The sequence below is a fragment of the Lepidochelys olivacea genome (assembly GCF_965140295.1).
Source record: "Lepidochelys olivacea isolate rLepOli2 genome assembly, chromosome: 10".
Classification (NCBI taxonomy): domain Eukaryota; kingdom Metazoa; phylum Chordata; order Testudines; family Cheloniidae; genus Lepidochelys; species Lepidochelys olivacea.
The window spans coordinates 39,716,236-39,732,280 of NC_140420.1; the positions used below are offsets into that span (position 1 = coordinate 39,716,236).

General features: G+C 50.4%; 1 protein-coding gene across 1 annotated transcript in view; it reads right to left on the bottom strand.

Annotated features, from left to right (window-relative positions):
• The window catches only part of LOC311526886 (coiled-coil domain-containing protein 33-like), a gene marked incomplete at its 5' end in the record, with an annotated part of 412,533 nt that overhangs the window by 130,864 nt on the left and 265,624 nt on the right, over window positions 1–16,045 (bottom strand). The window contains one exon of the mRNA XM_084640352.1: window positions 11,654–11,827. Coding sequence (XP_084496478.1) covers window positions 11,654–11,827 — 174 coding nt within the window. The remainder of the gene's footprint in view (window positions 1–11,653; window positions 11,828–16,045) is intronic.

The following is a 16,045-nucleotide window of genomic DNA, read 5'->3' on the forward strand; positions in this document are numbered from 1 at the left end:
TCTCATTGCCAAAGGAAGCTGCTGAGACCAAGAATTTAACAAAATTCCAAAAGGAATTGGATATTTGTATAGATAACAACAAGAAATATCCCGAGTTGTCATTAATGACCACAAATTTGTTCTGCAGTGCTTAAGCCAATCTCTAGCTATTAGAGACCAGGATGAGACCAATGTGGGGAGCAGATTATTCCATGTTCCTCTGAAGCATCTGCTGCTGGCCACTGTAAGAAGTGGGATACTGCATTAGATGGAGCTTGGGTCTGATCCATTCAGGCAATTCCTATGTTCCTATATTTTAATAAAGCAATAAGAGATTTTTCTCCTCAAGTTTCTGATATAGCTATTCATTCAAAAGGTACTAAGCCTTCAGTTTGTTTTTCTCTGTCACTCAAACCTTCCTATAAAGCCTGGGGAATTTTTTTCAAAGCTAAAGATCTGAACTCTCATTTTTTCTTGTTTTTTTTTTGGGGGGGGGAGGGGGTGATGGATTTGATTCTGAAGAGAGGATGTGTGGCTTCAGACTTCACAGCAGAAAGGGAAACATTGGAGGAAGGGCAAGAATCTGAACTCAATGTGCAAACCTACATATTTATATTGCCATGCAATATGTCAGGGAATGGAACCATCTGAAAGAAAACTAATTACACAGATGTCTATTGTCTCTGAGTCCCATGCTAGGAATGGCGTCATTACTATGCTATTCTCACACTTGGGTTTAAGACTGCCCTGCCATAGTCTATTTGTCTACTATCCCCTGTCTATTTAGAATGTCAGCTCTTTGGAGGAGCCTCTCTCTCGCTGTGTGTATGGATAGCCCCAGCACAACAAGCCCTGATATTGAGGGGCATCTAGATGGATCTAGCAACTTCAAATGGGTATGGGGGGTATCTCAGGTCCTGCTCTCAGTGCAGAACAGACATGGACTCAGTCCTGGTCCACTAAGCAATGAGAGCAAGATTCACAAAGGGACTGAACATTTATATGGATAACAATGGCATCTAGTTTTAGAATAATTGATGCTAATGAAGTTTTTGAAGAGATATCAAATCTCATGCTTCAGAGCTTAAGCCAGTCTCTATTGTTGCTCAGGATGAGATTTATGTGATGGGGAGATTATCCCACTTCTGCAACTGAGGGATCTTACACCTTCCTCTGCAGCTTCTGGTGCTGGCCCCATCAAAGATGGGACACTGAACTAGATGGATCTCAGGTCTGATCCAATCTGGCAGTTCCTATGTGCCACGTGTGCCCCAGAGAGTTCTGCGTTAGACCACATCCTCACCAATCTTCCTGTGAAAAGCATTTCAGCAGAACACCTTGCAGCTGAGCTCCCAGTTTACGAACTCAAAGGAGCTCTGCTTTTCTTGGTAAAAAACCCACCGAACATATTGTGAACAAAGAGCTGAGCTCCCTGTTCCCTTCCCTGCAGGAAAGGTCTTGTTAGCAAACTTCATCTCCGACTGGGCACATGCGACACTGCAACATTCAAACAGAGTTTAGCTCCATGGATTATTGATGGGCTGATGAATATTTAAAGCCATGGCACAAATGGCCTAGTTCAAACATTTTCTTCCTCCTCCACCATTTGTTTAGATCTCGAGAGCTCTGGGCCCAGCAGTGGAGAGGAGGAAAGGAGGGAAGAAATTCCCCTAATGAAATGGGGGAGGTGGGGATAGGTATAGTGGGGAGCACACACAGGGCATGACTTGGGAAAGGCTTTTGTTGGGTTGTTCAGGATTAGAACCATCAACACCAGGCTCTTTAAAGAGTCTGAAATCAATGTTCCCCCTCCCCCCAGGATCCTGGCTCTTTTGGTAGTGTATCTACAGCCCACCCATCACTGCAGTCTGCCCCATGATCAGACTGTGGAGGTGGGTGGGGCTTGTCAGTGCCATATTACACAAGCCGGGATGGAGTGGGGAGGCTGGGGATGTGCACGGACTGGAAGTATTCAACCACAGCATCCCCAAGTCACCAAGAGCAGAAAGCCTGTTCCCAGCAGCTCACAGAGTGGAGGAGGCAGCAAAGGCCATGAATAAGTTACAGCGAGCCATGATTATTTCACAGTCTCTTAGTTTCCCACCCTACCCTACTGCTTTGGCAGCCAATTAAAAACACTGCACTTCCCCATCCCCATATGACATCCATGCCTCACTGTGCAAGCAGCCCCTCTCCTGCATGTAGATATGTCACTTCTACCCTGGCCCAGTTCTTGGCATTGCTCCTGCATAAAGCCACCCACGGTCAGTGCTTTCCCCACTGCCACAGTGCCCCTGTGATAGGGGAAGGTGTGTAGGAGCTTCCTGAGTACTGATATAAAGTCAATGGGCTACATTGGCTGAAGTGCCTTCCCCTCCATGGAAGAAGCCTGTGGCTTCTGCAGTGCTCCAATCTCCTGAGCTCCAGGAAGAGACACAGTAAATCTGGGCATTACACCAGGGTCTCTAAACCCCTGGGTTTACTACAGCACTAGCCACAGAGGGATTTTTCCCCAGTCAGTCCATCTGGGCCTCAGTCCAGAGAACCCAGGGACTACTTTCCCCTCGAGGCTCAGTTTGAGCTCTCTCAGGGCCTTGGACGCCCCCTTCCCCATCAGCACAGTATCTGATAGAGTTGCCAGGTGTTCGGTTTTTTACCGGAACACCCTGTTGAAAAGGAATCCTGGCGGCTCCAGTCAACACCGGTGACTGGGCCGTTAAAAGTCCTGTCAGCGGATCAGTGGGACTAAGGCAGGCTTCCTGCCTGCCATGGCTCCACGCGGCTCCCAGAAACAGCGGCATGTCCCCTCTCTGGCTCCTTTGTGTAGGGGCAGCCAAGGGGCTCTGTACGCTGTCCCTGCCCCAAGCGCTGGCTCTGCAGCTCCCATTGGCCGGGAACAATGGCCAATGGGAGCTGCGGGGGTGGTGCCTGTGGACAGGGCAGTGCACAGAGCCGCTTGGCTGTGCTTCCAGTAGGAGCCAGAGGGGAGACATGCCATTGTTTCTGGGAGCTGCTTGAGGTAACCACTGCCCGGAGCCTGCACCTCTGACCCCTTCCTGTGCCCCTACCCCATGCCCCCAGCCCTGATCCTCCCACCCTCTCAGCCCCAGCCTGGAGCCCCCTCCTGCACATGAAATCCCTCATCCCCAGCCCCACCCCACAGCCCACACCCCCAGCTAGAGCCCTTACCCCCCTGCACCCCAACTCCCTGCCCCAGTCCTGATCCCCATCCCACACCCTGAACCCCTCATTTCTGGCCCCACCCTAGAACCCACACTCCCAGCCCAGAGCCTGTACCCCCTCCTGCACCCCAACCCCCTGCCTCAGTCCGGGACCCCCTCCCATACTCTGAGTCCCTTGGCACCACCCAACAGCCTGGATCCCCCTTCTGCATCCCAAAGCCCTCATCCTTGGCCTTACACCAGAGCCTGCACCCACAGCCAGAGCCATCACCCCCTCCTGCATCCCAACCCAATTCCTCAGCCCAGAGCCCTCTCCTACGCCCTGAACTCCTCATTTCTGGCCCCACCCTGCAGCCTGCACCCCAGCCAGAGCCCCTGCCCCTTCCCATACCCCAAAACCCTGAGCCAGCCTGGTGAAAATGGGTTAGTGAGGGTGGGGAGAGTGAGGGAGAGATGGAGTGAGCAGGGGCGGGGCTCAGAGAAGGGGGTCAGGCCTTAGAGAAGGGGCAGGGCAAGAGTGTTTGGTTTTGTGTGAGTAGAAAGTTGGCAACCCTAGTATCTGAGAACCTCACAATCTTTACAGGATGTATCCTCACATGCTCCAGTGGGGCAGGACAGGGCAGCCATCCTCACTGCACAGAGAGGTGGAGTGACTGGCCCCAGAGCAGGGAATTGAACCCAGGTCTCAACTCCTGAGCTAGAGCCCTAAGCACTAATGACTACTCCTACTCCTCTCCTGGGGTATGGTACAAAGCAGGCGGCTTCTGTGCTCAGGACAGGCCTAAAGCTCCCCTCCTAGCTGAGGCAGTGCAACCTAAACAGTTACTGCCCCCCCCCCCGTGCTCCTCACATTTCCCATTTCACCTCCCCCTCTTTCCTGAGCCACGGATCTGTGCAGACAGTGGGGTAATGGTGGTCCCAAGCAGCAGCACTGAGAGCTCAACAGCCTGTGCCCCTGCATCTGAAGGGATCACACAGCATGTCCCCACCAAGGTCAGCCTGCAATGATCCCTCCCTTTCCCGCATGCCCCGCTTCTCAGCCAGGAGCTCCGTGCCTGAAATATTGTCAGTTATGCCAGGTCATTAAGGAACCTGGCCCCCTTCCTTCACAGTATCAACACCCACATAGTCAACCCCAAAGCTTTGGGATGTCTTCTCAGTCTCTTCCCAGAGTGGCACCAATTAAGCACTCTCACCACCTACTCCCAGCCCTTCAGGTTGAGAACTCACACTCCCCTCCCGCTTCCCTCCATCCTTTTGTCAGCTCAGTGACCCACAGAGGCCCTTTGCCTCTGGTCCTTGCCCAATTCCCTAGGAGCCTTCTGCTGAAGCTACTTCTGGACCTGGGTCTGCTCCATAGGAGAGGATATGGAGTCTTCTCACCTCACGTCTCCTCCAAGTTGTACCCACTCACCTGCCCTGACATTCTGTCCCCAACCCAGGACTAAAGCCTTCTTGCAGTTCTCCCCCACAACTGGGTTCCAGCCCAACCCTCTCTGAGCCAGCTCCCTCTTTAATACCAGACAGCCTCCTCTTCTCCCTAGGACAGTGCCCCCTAGCCCCTGTCTGACCAGACCCAGCTGGGGAACGCTTACCCTGTTGCTGCGCAACTGGACCATTTCCCTAACCAGTCACCCAAAGCTACAGCCCTGGCCTTTCTCGGGCTGGATCCAGGAATAACCATCTATGTTTCTAATGAACCCCCGGGAGTCAAACCTAAATGTAAGCAGGGGAATGCTCCCGCTGTTGTGGGGAACTTTCCTGGCTTATACACTACCCCAGTGAAACGGGCTAGCGAAAGGATCTGAGTCCTCGCTCCCACGCCCTTTACCCAGAGGCCTGCCTGACCTCGAGGGCTCCCCTTCCACTTTCCTGGGTAGCAGAGTCCTTATAACCCCAACAAATCTGGATTCCTGGGGGCTCGACCCCCAACCTTGCTGTGGTCACTTAGGGCAGGGCAGGATTTCCCCACTCCAGGGTGCTCTCCCTGGACGGTTCCCTGACCCACTGATCATTGCATATAGTTCAAAGCAAATACAATTTATTAAACAGCAACTAATTACAAAAATAAGGGAAAAATGGGAAAGATTAAAGGAAAACCCATCACCCTGCTCTGTGGGCATAGGGAACCACAAATAGCCGTCGCTGGAATGTCAGGGCAGTTGATAGTTGAGTTCAGGATCCTCACAAAAGGAAGAAAGGAGAGTAGCAAAATACGGACTCTGGACTTCAGAAAAGCAGACTCTGACTCCCTTAGGATTCCCTGGGAGGCTAATATGAGGGGGAAAGAAGTCCAAGAAAGCTGGCTGTATTTTAAAGAACAAAACATACCAATGTGCAGAAAGAATAGCAAAAATGGCAGGCAACCAGTTTGGCTTAACAGCGAAATCTCTGGTGAGCTTAAACACAAAAAGGAAGCTTACAAGAAGTGGAAACATGGACAGATGACTAGGGAGGAGTATGAAAATATTGCTCGAGCATGCAGGGGTGTAATCAGGAAGGCCAAAACATCACTGGAATTGCAGCTAGCAAGGGAGAGGAAGGGTTTCTACAGGTATGTTAGCAACAAGAAGAAGGTCAGAGAAAGTGTGGGACCCTTACTGAATGGGGGAGGCAATATAGTGACAGATGATGTGGAAAAAATTGAAGTACTCAATGCTTTTTTTGCCTCGGTCTTCACAGACAAGGTCAGCTTCCACACTGCTGTCCTGGGCAACACAGTATGGGGAGGAGGTGAGCAGCCCTCAGTGGTGAAAGAACAGGTTGAGGACTATTTAGAAAAGCTGGACATGCACAAGTCTATGGGTCCAGATCTAATGCATCCGAGGGTGCTGAGGGAATTGGCTGATGTGATTGCAGAGCCATTGGTCATTATCTTTGAAAACTCATGGCGATCGAGAGAGGAAAAAGGCAAATATATTGCCCATCTTTAAAAAAGGGAAGGAGAACCTGGGGAACTACAGACTGGTCAGCCTCACCTCAGTCCCTGGAAGAATCATGGAGCACTTCCTCAAGGAATCAATTTTGAAGCACTTGGAGGAGAGGAAGGTGATCACGATCAGTCAGCATAGATTCACTAAGGGCAAGTCATGCCTGACCAAAATGATTGCCTTCTATGATGAGATAACAGGCTCTGTAGATATGGGGAAAGCACTGGACGTGATATATCTTAACCTGAGCAAAGCTTCAGATATGGTCTCCCACAGTATTCTTACCAGCAAGTTAAAAAAGTATGGATTGGATGAATGGAATATAAGGTGGTAGAAAGCTGGCTAGAATGTCGGGCTCAATGGGTAGTGATCAACGGCTTGATGTCCAGTTGGCAGCCGGCATCAAGCAGAGTGCCCCAGCAGTCAGTCCCGGGGCCGGTTTTGTTCAACATCTTTATTAATGGTCTGGATGATGGGACAGACTGTACCCTCAGCAAGTTCGCAGATGACACTAAGCTGTGGGGAGAGGTAGATACACTGGAGGGCAGGGATAGGGTCCAGAGTGACCTAGACAAATTAGAGGATTGGGCCAAAAGAAATCTGATGAGATTCAACAAGGACAAGTGCAGAGTCCTGGACTTAGGATGGAAGAATCCCATGAGCCGCTACAGGCTGGGGACTGACTGGCTAAGCAGCAGTTCTGTAGAAAAGGATTTGGGGATTACAGTGTATGAGAAGCTAGATATGAGTCAGCTGTGTGCCCTTGTTGCCAAGAAGGCTAACAGCATATTGGGCTGCATTAGTAGGAGCATTGCCAGCAAATCGAGGGAAGTGATTATTCCCCTCTATTTGGCACTGGTGAGGCCACATCTGGAGTACTGTGTCCAATTTTGGGCCCCCCACTACAGAAAGGATGTGGACAAATTGGAGAGAGTACAGCGGAGAGCAATGAAAATGATCAGGGGACTGGGGCAAATGACTTACGAGGAGAGGCTGAGGGAACTGGGCTTGTTTAATCTGCAGAAGAAAAGAGTGAGGAGGGATTTGATAGCAGCCTTCAACTACCTGAAGGGGGGTTCCAAAGAGGATCGAGCTCGGCTGTTCTCAGCAATGGTCTCAATTTGCAGTGGGGGAGGTCTTGGTTGGATATTAGGAAACACTATTTCACTAGGAGGGTGGTGAAGCACTGGAATGGGTTACCTAGGGAAGTGGTGGAATCTCCATCCTTAGAGGTTTTTAAGGCCCGGCTTGACAAAGCCCTGGCTGGGATGATTTAGTTGGGGTTAGTCCTGCTTTGAGCAGGGGGTTGGACTAGATGACCTTCTGAGGTCTCTTCCATCCCTAATCTTCTATGATTCACAGTCTGTTCCTCACACGTCCCAGGCCTCCTGGCCAGGCCTTGGCTGTGCTGCAGGGATTCTGCGGGTCAGACACTTGCTCTGGTGGTCGCCACACACCTTCAGACTCTAGGTGGCAGGGTCCTTTCCCACAGCGTTGTCCGCCCCTCCCCCCAATCGAGGTTATGATACCCCTCCAAGTCTGGCCTGCAAGGTCTCTTGGCTGGGGTCTCCCTGCACTGAGTCCACTGCCCAGGGTCTCCCCTCGCTCTTCCCAGCTGCTCACTGCACCCAGCTCCGTACTGCTCCAGCTCCAGCCCCAAGTCCAGCCCCAGCGCTGCTGCTGCTCTGCCTACAGCCACCTGCGCTGCTTCTCTGGCCCTTCTGGCTCTGGGTGCTGCAGTTCTCCTCCCAGCACTGACCTATTCCCTGGGCTGCTTCTCTGGCTCTTATTTCTGTGGCTCTGCTCACAGCACTGACCTGCTCCCTGGGCTACTTCTGTGGCTCTGCTCCCAGCACTGACTTGCTCCCTAGGCTGCTTCTCTGATTGTCTGTGGCTGGCGAGGCCCTGCTCCCGAGCTCAGCTCAGGCCCCTGCTCCCTTCTCAGTTTGGTCATACTCTGTTCCAGGCAGTTCCCACAGTTGCCAACTTTCACATGGTAAATAAGCACTCCGAGTTTCACAATACGCCAAAAATCAAGCTAATCCCATTTCAAAACAAGGCCAAACCAAGCCAATCCCCCTAAGAACCCCCACACTCTATGGAACTGGATCCCCCCGTCGTGCAGTCTGGGACTGTGGTGGGGCTGCTGTGCACCCCTGACTCTCTCCCCACCCATTGCCCCTGCTTGCAGGGAGCCTATAAAAAAAAAAAGAAGAAGCAACAAGCTACAAGCCAAACAAGCAACAAGCAAAAAACTAGTCAACAAGCAACTCACAAGCCAATTAAGCCAAAAACAAGCCCAATTTCTGCAGTTTTTTTGTGGGTTTGCAATGTCTAGCAGTTCCGCTCACAAGGAGGACCGGACTCCCCTAGCCTCCTGACTCCCTTGTTACCCTGCCTGCCCTGTCAGTCAGGCTGACTTGGAGCACTGGCCTCTCCCCATTAGAATCATAGAATATCAGGGTTGGAAGGGACCTCAGGAGGTCATCTAGTCCAACCCCCTGCTCAAAGCAGGACCAATCCACAACTAAATCATCCCAGCCAGGGCTTTGTTGAGCCTGATCTTAAAAACTTCAAAGGAAGGAGATTCCACCACCTCCCTAGCTAACCCATTCCAGTGCTTCACCACCCTCCTAGTGAAAAAGGTTTTCCTAATATCCAACCTAAGCCTCCCCCACTGCAACTTGAGACCATTACTCCTTGTTCGGTCATCTGCTACCACTGAGAACAGTTTAGATCCATCCTCTTTGGAACCCCCTTTCAGGTAGTTGAAAGCAGCTATCAAATCCCCCCTTATTCTTCTCTTCCACAGATTAAACAATCCCAGTTCCCTCAGCCTCTCCTCATAAGTCATGTGTTCCAGTCCCCTAATCATTTTTGTTGCCCTCTGCTGGATGCTTTCCAAATTTTTCACATCCTTCTTGTAGTGTGGGGCTCATAACTGAACACAGTACTCCAGATGAGGCCTCACCAATGTCGAATAGAGGGGAAAGATCATGTCCCTCGATCTGCTGGCAATGCCCCTACTTATACAGCCCAAAATGCCACTGGCCTTCCTGGCACACTGTTGTGGGCACACTGTTGACCCATATCCAGCTTCTCGTCCACTGTAACCCCTAGGTCCTTTTCTGCAGAACTGCTGCCTAGCCATTCGGTCCCTAGTTTGTAGTGGTGCATGGGATTCTTCCGTCCTAAGTGCAGGACTCTGCACTTGTCCTTGTTGAACCTCATCAGATTTCTTTTGGCCCAATCCCCTAATCCTCATGGGCCCTCTGTATCCTATCCCTACCCTCCAACATATCTACCTCTCTTCCCAGTTTAGTGTCATCTGCAAACTTCCAGAGGGTGTAATCCACACCATCCTCCAGATCATTAATGAAGATATTGAACAAAACCGGCCCCAGGACCGACCCTGGGGGCACTACGCTTGATACCGGCTGCCAACTAAACATGGAGCCATTGATCGCTGTTGAGCCTGACAATCTAGCCAGCTTTATATCCACCTTATTCTCCATTCATCCAGCCCAAACTTCTTTAACTTGCTGGCAAGAATACTGTGGGAGACTGTGTCAAAAGCTTTGCTAAAGTCAAGGAATAACATGTCCACTGCTTTCCCCTCATCCACAGAGCCAGTCTACTCATCATAGAAGGCAATTAGATTAGTCAGGCATGACTTGCCCTTGGTTAATCCATGCTGACTGTTCCTGATCACTTTCCTCTCCTCTAAGTGCTTCAGAATTGATTCCTTGAGGACTGCTCCATGATTTTTCCAGGGACTGAGGTGAGGCTGACTGGCCTGTAGTTCTCCAGATCCTCCTTCTTCCCTTTTTTAAAGATGGGCACTACATTAGCCTTTTTCAAGTCGTCTGGGACCTCCCGCAAACGCCATGAGTTTTCAAAGATAATGGCCAATGACTCTGCAATCACATCCGCCAACTCCTTTAGCACTCTCGGATGCAGCACATCCAGCCCCAGGGACTTGTGCTCGGCCAGCTTTTCTAAATAGTCCCGAACCACTTCTTTCTCCACAGAGGGCTGGTCACCTCCTCCCCATGCTGTGCTGCCCATGCAGTAGTCTGGGAGCTGACCTTGTTCGTGAAGACAGAGGCAAAAAAAGCAGTGAGTACCTTAGCTTTTTCCACATCCTCTGTCACTAGGTTGCCTCCCTCATTCAATAAGGGCAACTTTCCTTGACTTTCTTCTTGTTGCTAACATACCTGAAGAAACCCTTCTTGTTACTCTTAACATCTCTTGCTAGCTGCAACTCCAAGTGTGATTTGGCATTCCTGATTTCACTCCTGCATGCCTGAGCAATATTTTTATACTCCTTCCTCATCCTTTGTCCAGTCTTCCACTTCTTGTAAGCTTCTTTTTTGTGTTTAAGCTCAGCAAGGATTTCACTGTTAAGCCAAGCTGGTCGCCCGCCATATTTACTATTCTTTCTACACATTGGGATGGTTTGTCCCTGTAACCTCAATAAGGATTCTTTAAAATACAGCAGCTCTCCTGGACTCCTTTCCTCCTCATGTTATTCTCCCAGGGGATCCTGCCCATCTGTTCCCTGAGGGAGTCAAAGTCCACTTTTCTGAAGTCCAGGGTCTGTATTCTGCTGCTCTCCTTTCTTCCTTGTGTCAGGATCCTGAACTCAACCATCTCATGGTCACTGCCTCTCAGGTAACTGCTGGGACTGTCAGTCTCAGGGTCCTGATTTCCCACTGACCCTTCCTTTTGTTACTGGGAGATGGCCAACCAATCTCCCCCCTCACTAAGTTTTAGTAAGGGGCCAACAGTCCCCTTAGATAAAAGAAAGAAAACCCGAGTCCCTGTAGAAAGAAGGGATTATATAATATTATTATAATTGCTAGATCTTATCAGACCTATGGGCCATCTAGCCCAGTATCCTGTCTTTGACAGTGGTCAGGGGAAGGAGTAAGAATCTCTGCAGCTGGCAAGTATGGCCCATGGGGAAGCTTCTTGGTAACCACAGTTAGAGAACAAAGCCAAAAAATGCATGCACAGCAGAATCATTTGTGTTGCAAGCAGCTGTAGGTTCAAGCCTCTGTAGAGGAGGAAGCAGCATGGTCCTGTGGACACAGTGCATGGACTTGGAAGTGCAGAGGCTTGGGTTCCATTCCCAACTCTGCTCTGTGTGATCTTGGGGCTGGTGTCCACGTGCAAGTTTCCACACCTGTAGACTAGGGAGAATGATGTTTACCCTCCTTTCTTAAATGCTCTGAGATCTAGGGAGCATTAGGGTTATCACATCAGTGTAAAATACCGCTATCTGGCTGCTTTCACCAACATGAAAGCCACTTGCAATTTAGAAAGAAAAAGGAATGAATGGCACATGCCATCCCCAAGGGGCTGAGAGAAAGAATCGTAACAGCCATTTTATTATCTCCATAGTAGGTCAGAGACCCATTCAAATCCAGTGCAGGGCTGAGAAAATCTCATTGGCTAATAGACAGCAGTGCACCCTGCTCAGGGAGACCTGGATTCCCATGCAATGCTCCTAAATCCTATGTGGGCAATCTGTGTCAGCAGGGAAAGGAGAGAACTTACCTTGTCCAGGGGCTGAGGTACTAACTTTGATTTGTCCCCTTTGACGGAAGCATATGGTATAAGAGAGGAAGATTGTGCCCAGGGCTCTCTGATTGCCCCAATCTTCCTCAGGAGTTTGGGATCCAGGACGGGAAGAGTGTCAATGTTGGATGGGGTGAGAAACATATCCGGTCTCTGGAAAAAACAACAATACAGCTTAGATGGAGAGAGCTTGAATGTAAGTAATGGATCAGAGCTGAACAGAGCAGGGGGGCAGGGTTCTGAATAACCCATATTCTCTCCTGTGGTTGCTTCTTAGAAATCAAGATCCTGTGGGCCTGATTTTCAATAGCCCAGAAGCCTCCAGCTGCCTCTAGAATTGTGAGAGCAATCCTGTCCCTAATTTCCACGTGCTCTGGCCATGTTGGTGTGCCCAGCTGGGATATCCATGCACACAAAGCAGGAAGAGAGTTGTGCAAGGCTTCTAAAAAATCAAACCCTGTCAAACAACAGATCTTGGGCACTATGGGCTTCACTTTCAGAGGTGCTGCTCTGTCTGACTCCTGCTGGGGCTGTGAACTAGCCAATGAGAGGGGAAGGCTCCTGGGACTAGGAGCACAGAACATGGTTGTGGGTCTGATTCCTGGCTCTGCTAGAGCCTTGCACTTCACCTCTCTGGCCCTAATTTTCTATTGCTAAGTGGGGATAATAATCCCTCCCCGTGTCACAGTGGCATTCGAGGCCTATAGACTTTTGAGGCTTAATTCCCTGAAGTGAGCTGCTAGGTATCTGTGGCACCTGCCTTTCTCAACAGATCCGCCCTGTGCCTGTTCACAGCCCAGTCTGACCCCTTGGCCTACATGCTGGTTTTTATTTCTCTTCCATCTCATCAGCCCCATGCTGGGAAAGGGGGCCGACTGTGCCTCCCCAAGTTTGGAAGGAACCTCAGGAAGTCATCTAGTCCAACCCCCGCTCAAAGCAGGACCAACCCCAACTAAATCATCCCAGCCAGGGCTTTGTCAAGCCTGATCTTAAAAACCTCAAAGGAAGGAGATTCCACCACCTCCCTAGGTAACCCATTCCAGTGCTTCACCACCCTCCTAGTGAAAAAGTTGGCTGCATAGGAGAGAGGTCTGGGTAGAGAGCAGCCCGTGCAATTGGCCCTGAAGGATCAATCTTGCAAGGCAGGAGTGGAGGAGGCAGACTGGTCTACATGCTGTATCTGTGCAGGAAAGGAGACTGAAGGAAGTACTCTGTCCAGCAACCCGTCTATGGCAAGGAAAAGATTCCCACTGGAACAGGCGATGTGCCCATGCCCTCAGCATGGAGCCCAACCCACACCCAGCCCATGCTCTCGACATGGAGGGCTTCTACTGTAGGTACTTACCCAACCCCCACTGCTGCAATATCCAAGCAGCTCACACTCTTTCCATATTTGGCCTAATGCATGAGTGGGAGGCAGGTACTAATCCTCCCATTTTACAGCTGGGAAACTGAAGCACCGAGAAAATAACTTTCCCAAAGCCACACAGGAAGCATGTGGCCCAGCTGGGAACTGAAGCTGGATTTCTAACGACTGGACCACCCTCCCTTCCTCTGTGAGAGGAGACCTTTGAGGAGAATGAAGGACCAAAATCAGGTTTCCTTTGCTCTGTGTACACCGGCTTCCCCTGTGGATGCAGGGAAGGCAAAGCACCTTGGAGGTTCCTGCAGGTGGGTCTGAGGGGGGTTGGGTATGTTAGCCATTGAGACTAGGCTCATTGCTGGTGAGTCTTGTGATCCAACAGTTTGCTGTATTGTTTTGTGTCCTGATTTTCTCCAGAACCATACAGGGAGGGACAAGAGGGAATAGGAGCTAAGACGCTGGGCTCTGCTCTCATTTGCTGTATGCCTCCGGACAAGCCAGCTCACCTTTTTGGGCTTCCTCACTTTGCCATCCATCCAGTGGGGGATAATACCATTGACCACACCACACAAGGCGGGTGTGAGGCTTAATTGGAGATCTGGAAAAGACTTTGAAATCCTTTGAGGGAGGGTGTCCCAGAAAGGCAAAGCCTTATTCAAATGATCCTGCTCCTCTTTCTCTCTGGGCCTGATCCAGAGCTCACTGAAGTCAAGAGGAGCCTTGCCATAATCTACAGTGAGCTTTGCGTCAGGTCACAAGAGCACACAAGATCACGGTACGGTGGCAAACGTCCCTAGGGTAGTCCCAGCACAGTGGGCTTTGCAAGGGATTGGCGTGGTGCACATAGCAAGCAGAACCAGGGCCTGAGCCAGATGCTAATTCAGGACTGTAATGCGATTTTCCCTTCTTTCATTTCCAGCCACTCAGCTCTGTCCCCATCCCCCGCCAGCCTGGGTTTTATTGACTGCCATCTAATCTTGTTAGAGAGGGAAGTTGGATCTAATGAAATAAACAATGGAGTCCATACAACCCTTGCTGCCGCCCTGGAAGAGGGGTCATAGTTAGGATGGTGGGGGAGGGGAGGGTGGCTTTATGCTTTGCAGAATTTGCCTGATGAATTACAACCACCCTCCACCACCGTTGGCATTAGCACCTGCCTTCTGCTACTCCCAGAGGTGATGGGGCTCCCAGCTCTTAGCTTCTTCCTGGTTTCATTTATTCCATCACTTGAAGGTTTTGGTTTCTGTAAGTACTGGGCCCATGGCAGAGGCTAGCTGCTGGGATACCATGAACAGGCACACCCCTCTGACAACATGTCACTGCTGAGCTATGCTGTGGCAATGTTGGGCTTGTACCCCGGTCTGCCAATGCTCCTCATTCGTGACCTGGTATTTTGGTGTAGGGCCTCTGCCAAACATTGCCACGCACCCTGGTTTCTGAGCTGTAGCAATCTTTGCTCTCCCTGGCCTGGACCCCATGTCTCTGCCAACTCCCTCCACAATCTGATTCTGCTATTCTGCATTTCTCTGCTTGTGATTTCTTTGACAAAACAAATCTAGGTGCCACTGTTCCCCATGACAGTAACTAGGTTCACTGGGGAAGGGACAGGCTCTGGGTTCTTAGCCAGACACTGGGAGTTAGGAGCCTAAATACTTTTGTGGATCTGGGCCAGGTGTCTCCAAGTCTAGCTTACCCAGTGACACTAGTTGCCAAAGACTCCACTCCCCAGAGCCTGTATCTTATCTAGTGACCCCATTCTTGACAGACAACAGTTTGTCCCATGGCTCTCTAAGGTGTCTGATTACTAAGCTGCTGAATGCCAAAGGCTATATTAACACTAGTCCCTGAGGGCCATCACTTCTGTACTGGAATAATCAGCAAAGTCCATGGCACCCCCATAATAATCAGTAACCTGGTTCCCAAAGGAGTAACCCTGTTTCTCTGATACTGTGGCAGCTCCCCCCTCTGCAGTAATCTGTAGGCCTGACTTTTGACTAACGTGTTATCATCAGCTCAAATCCCTGTCTGCATTTGAAGTGGCCTGTGCTCAGGAGGGTGAGATGCACAGACATAATTCCATTACCCTTGGAGTTGTTCCTGTGCTGATACAGGCATGGGTTTAGGGCTCAATTACACAGCTAATATTAGGGAAATTCACCAGCAGCCCAAACAACTGGGAAAGGCAAAAGGCCCTTAACTAGAGGGGAAATGATCATTCATTGGAGAAGATTCAGCTGGGCCCGTGCAAACTCCATGGAGCCAGAGGATTTTTCATTGCAATAATCTCAAGTCTCCCTCTCCCAGGATTGGTGTGTGCCTTGCAGACGGTCTCTTCATTTAGCACTGCCCAAGTAATCATGCACCTCTAACTTGCCAAATTGGTGTCTGTGATGGGAAGCGGCAAAATGGCCCTTTCTATGTCTTGCTCCGTGACTGTGGATGACACTGTCTTGTTAGTGCAGTAATGAGGAGCCGTCTTTGAAGACACAAAACAATGCACATCCGCAGCCTTTGGCCCGAGTGCCTTTCCTTCCTTGATTCCCCAAAGCCGCTGCCACTGGGGGAGACTATGTACAGAACAAGGAAGTTTCCAAGTGCTCTGAAGATGCCTTCATAACCTTCCCAATTGCTGCCTCATTAACGCCATCAGATGCTGTCTTCTGTGCTGATGCATTTCATTAAGCTGGGGGCCTTGACCTCAGAAAGTCTCCTCTGGCATCAAAGAAAGCAAGGCACCATACTGCCAAGTGGAAATCCCCCCTGCCCTTCCCTGAACCTGCCCTCCCCAGGGGACAGGATCATGCAAAATGCAACAGTTTATCATGTTCTCTGCAATTACAAGTGTGCAGCATACAGCTGCTGTTGGCCGAGCCGAAATTACCATGAATCCCATCTCTTTGCCTGCCATCTTCACTTGACAGAGATAAAGAGTGTTTGCTAGCAGAAGTGCACATGTTCTTAATTCAATTAGCTCTCCCCAGAACACTCCTCTGGGAGTAGCAGGCAGA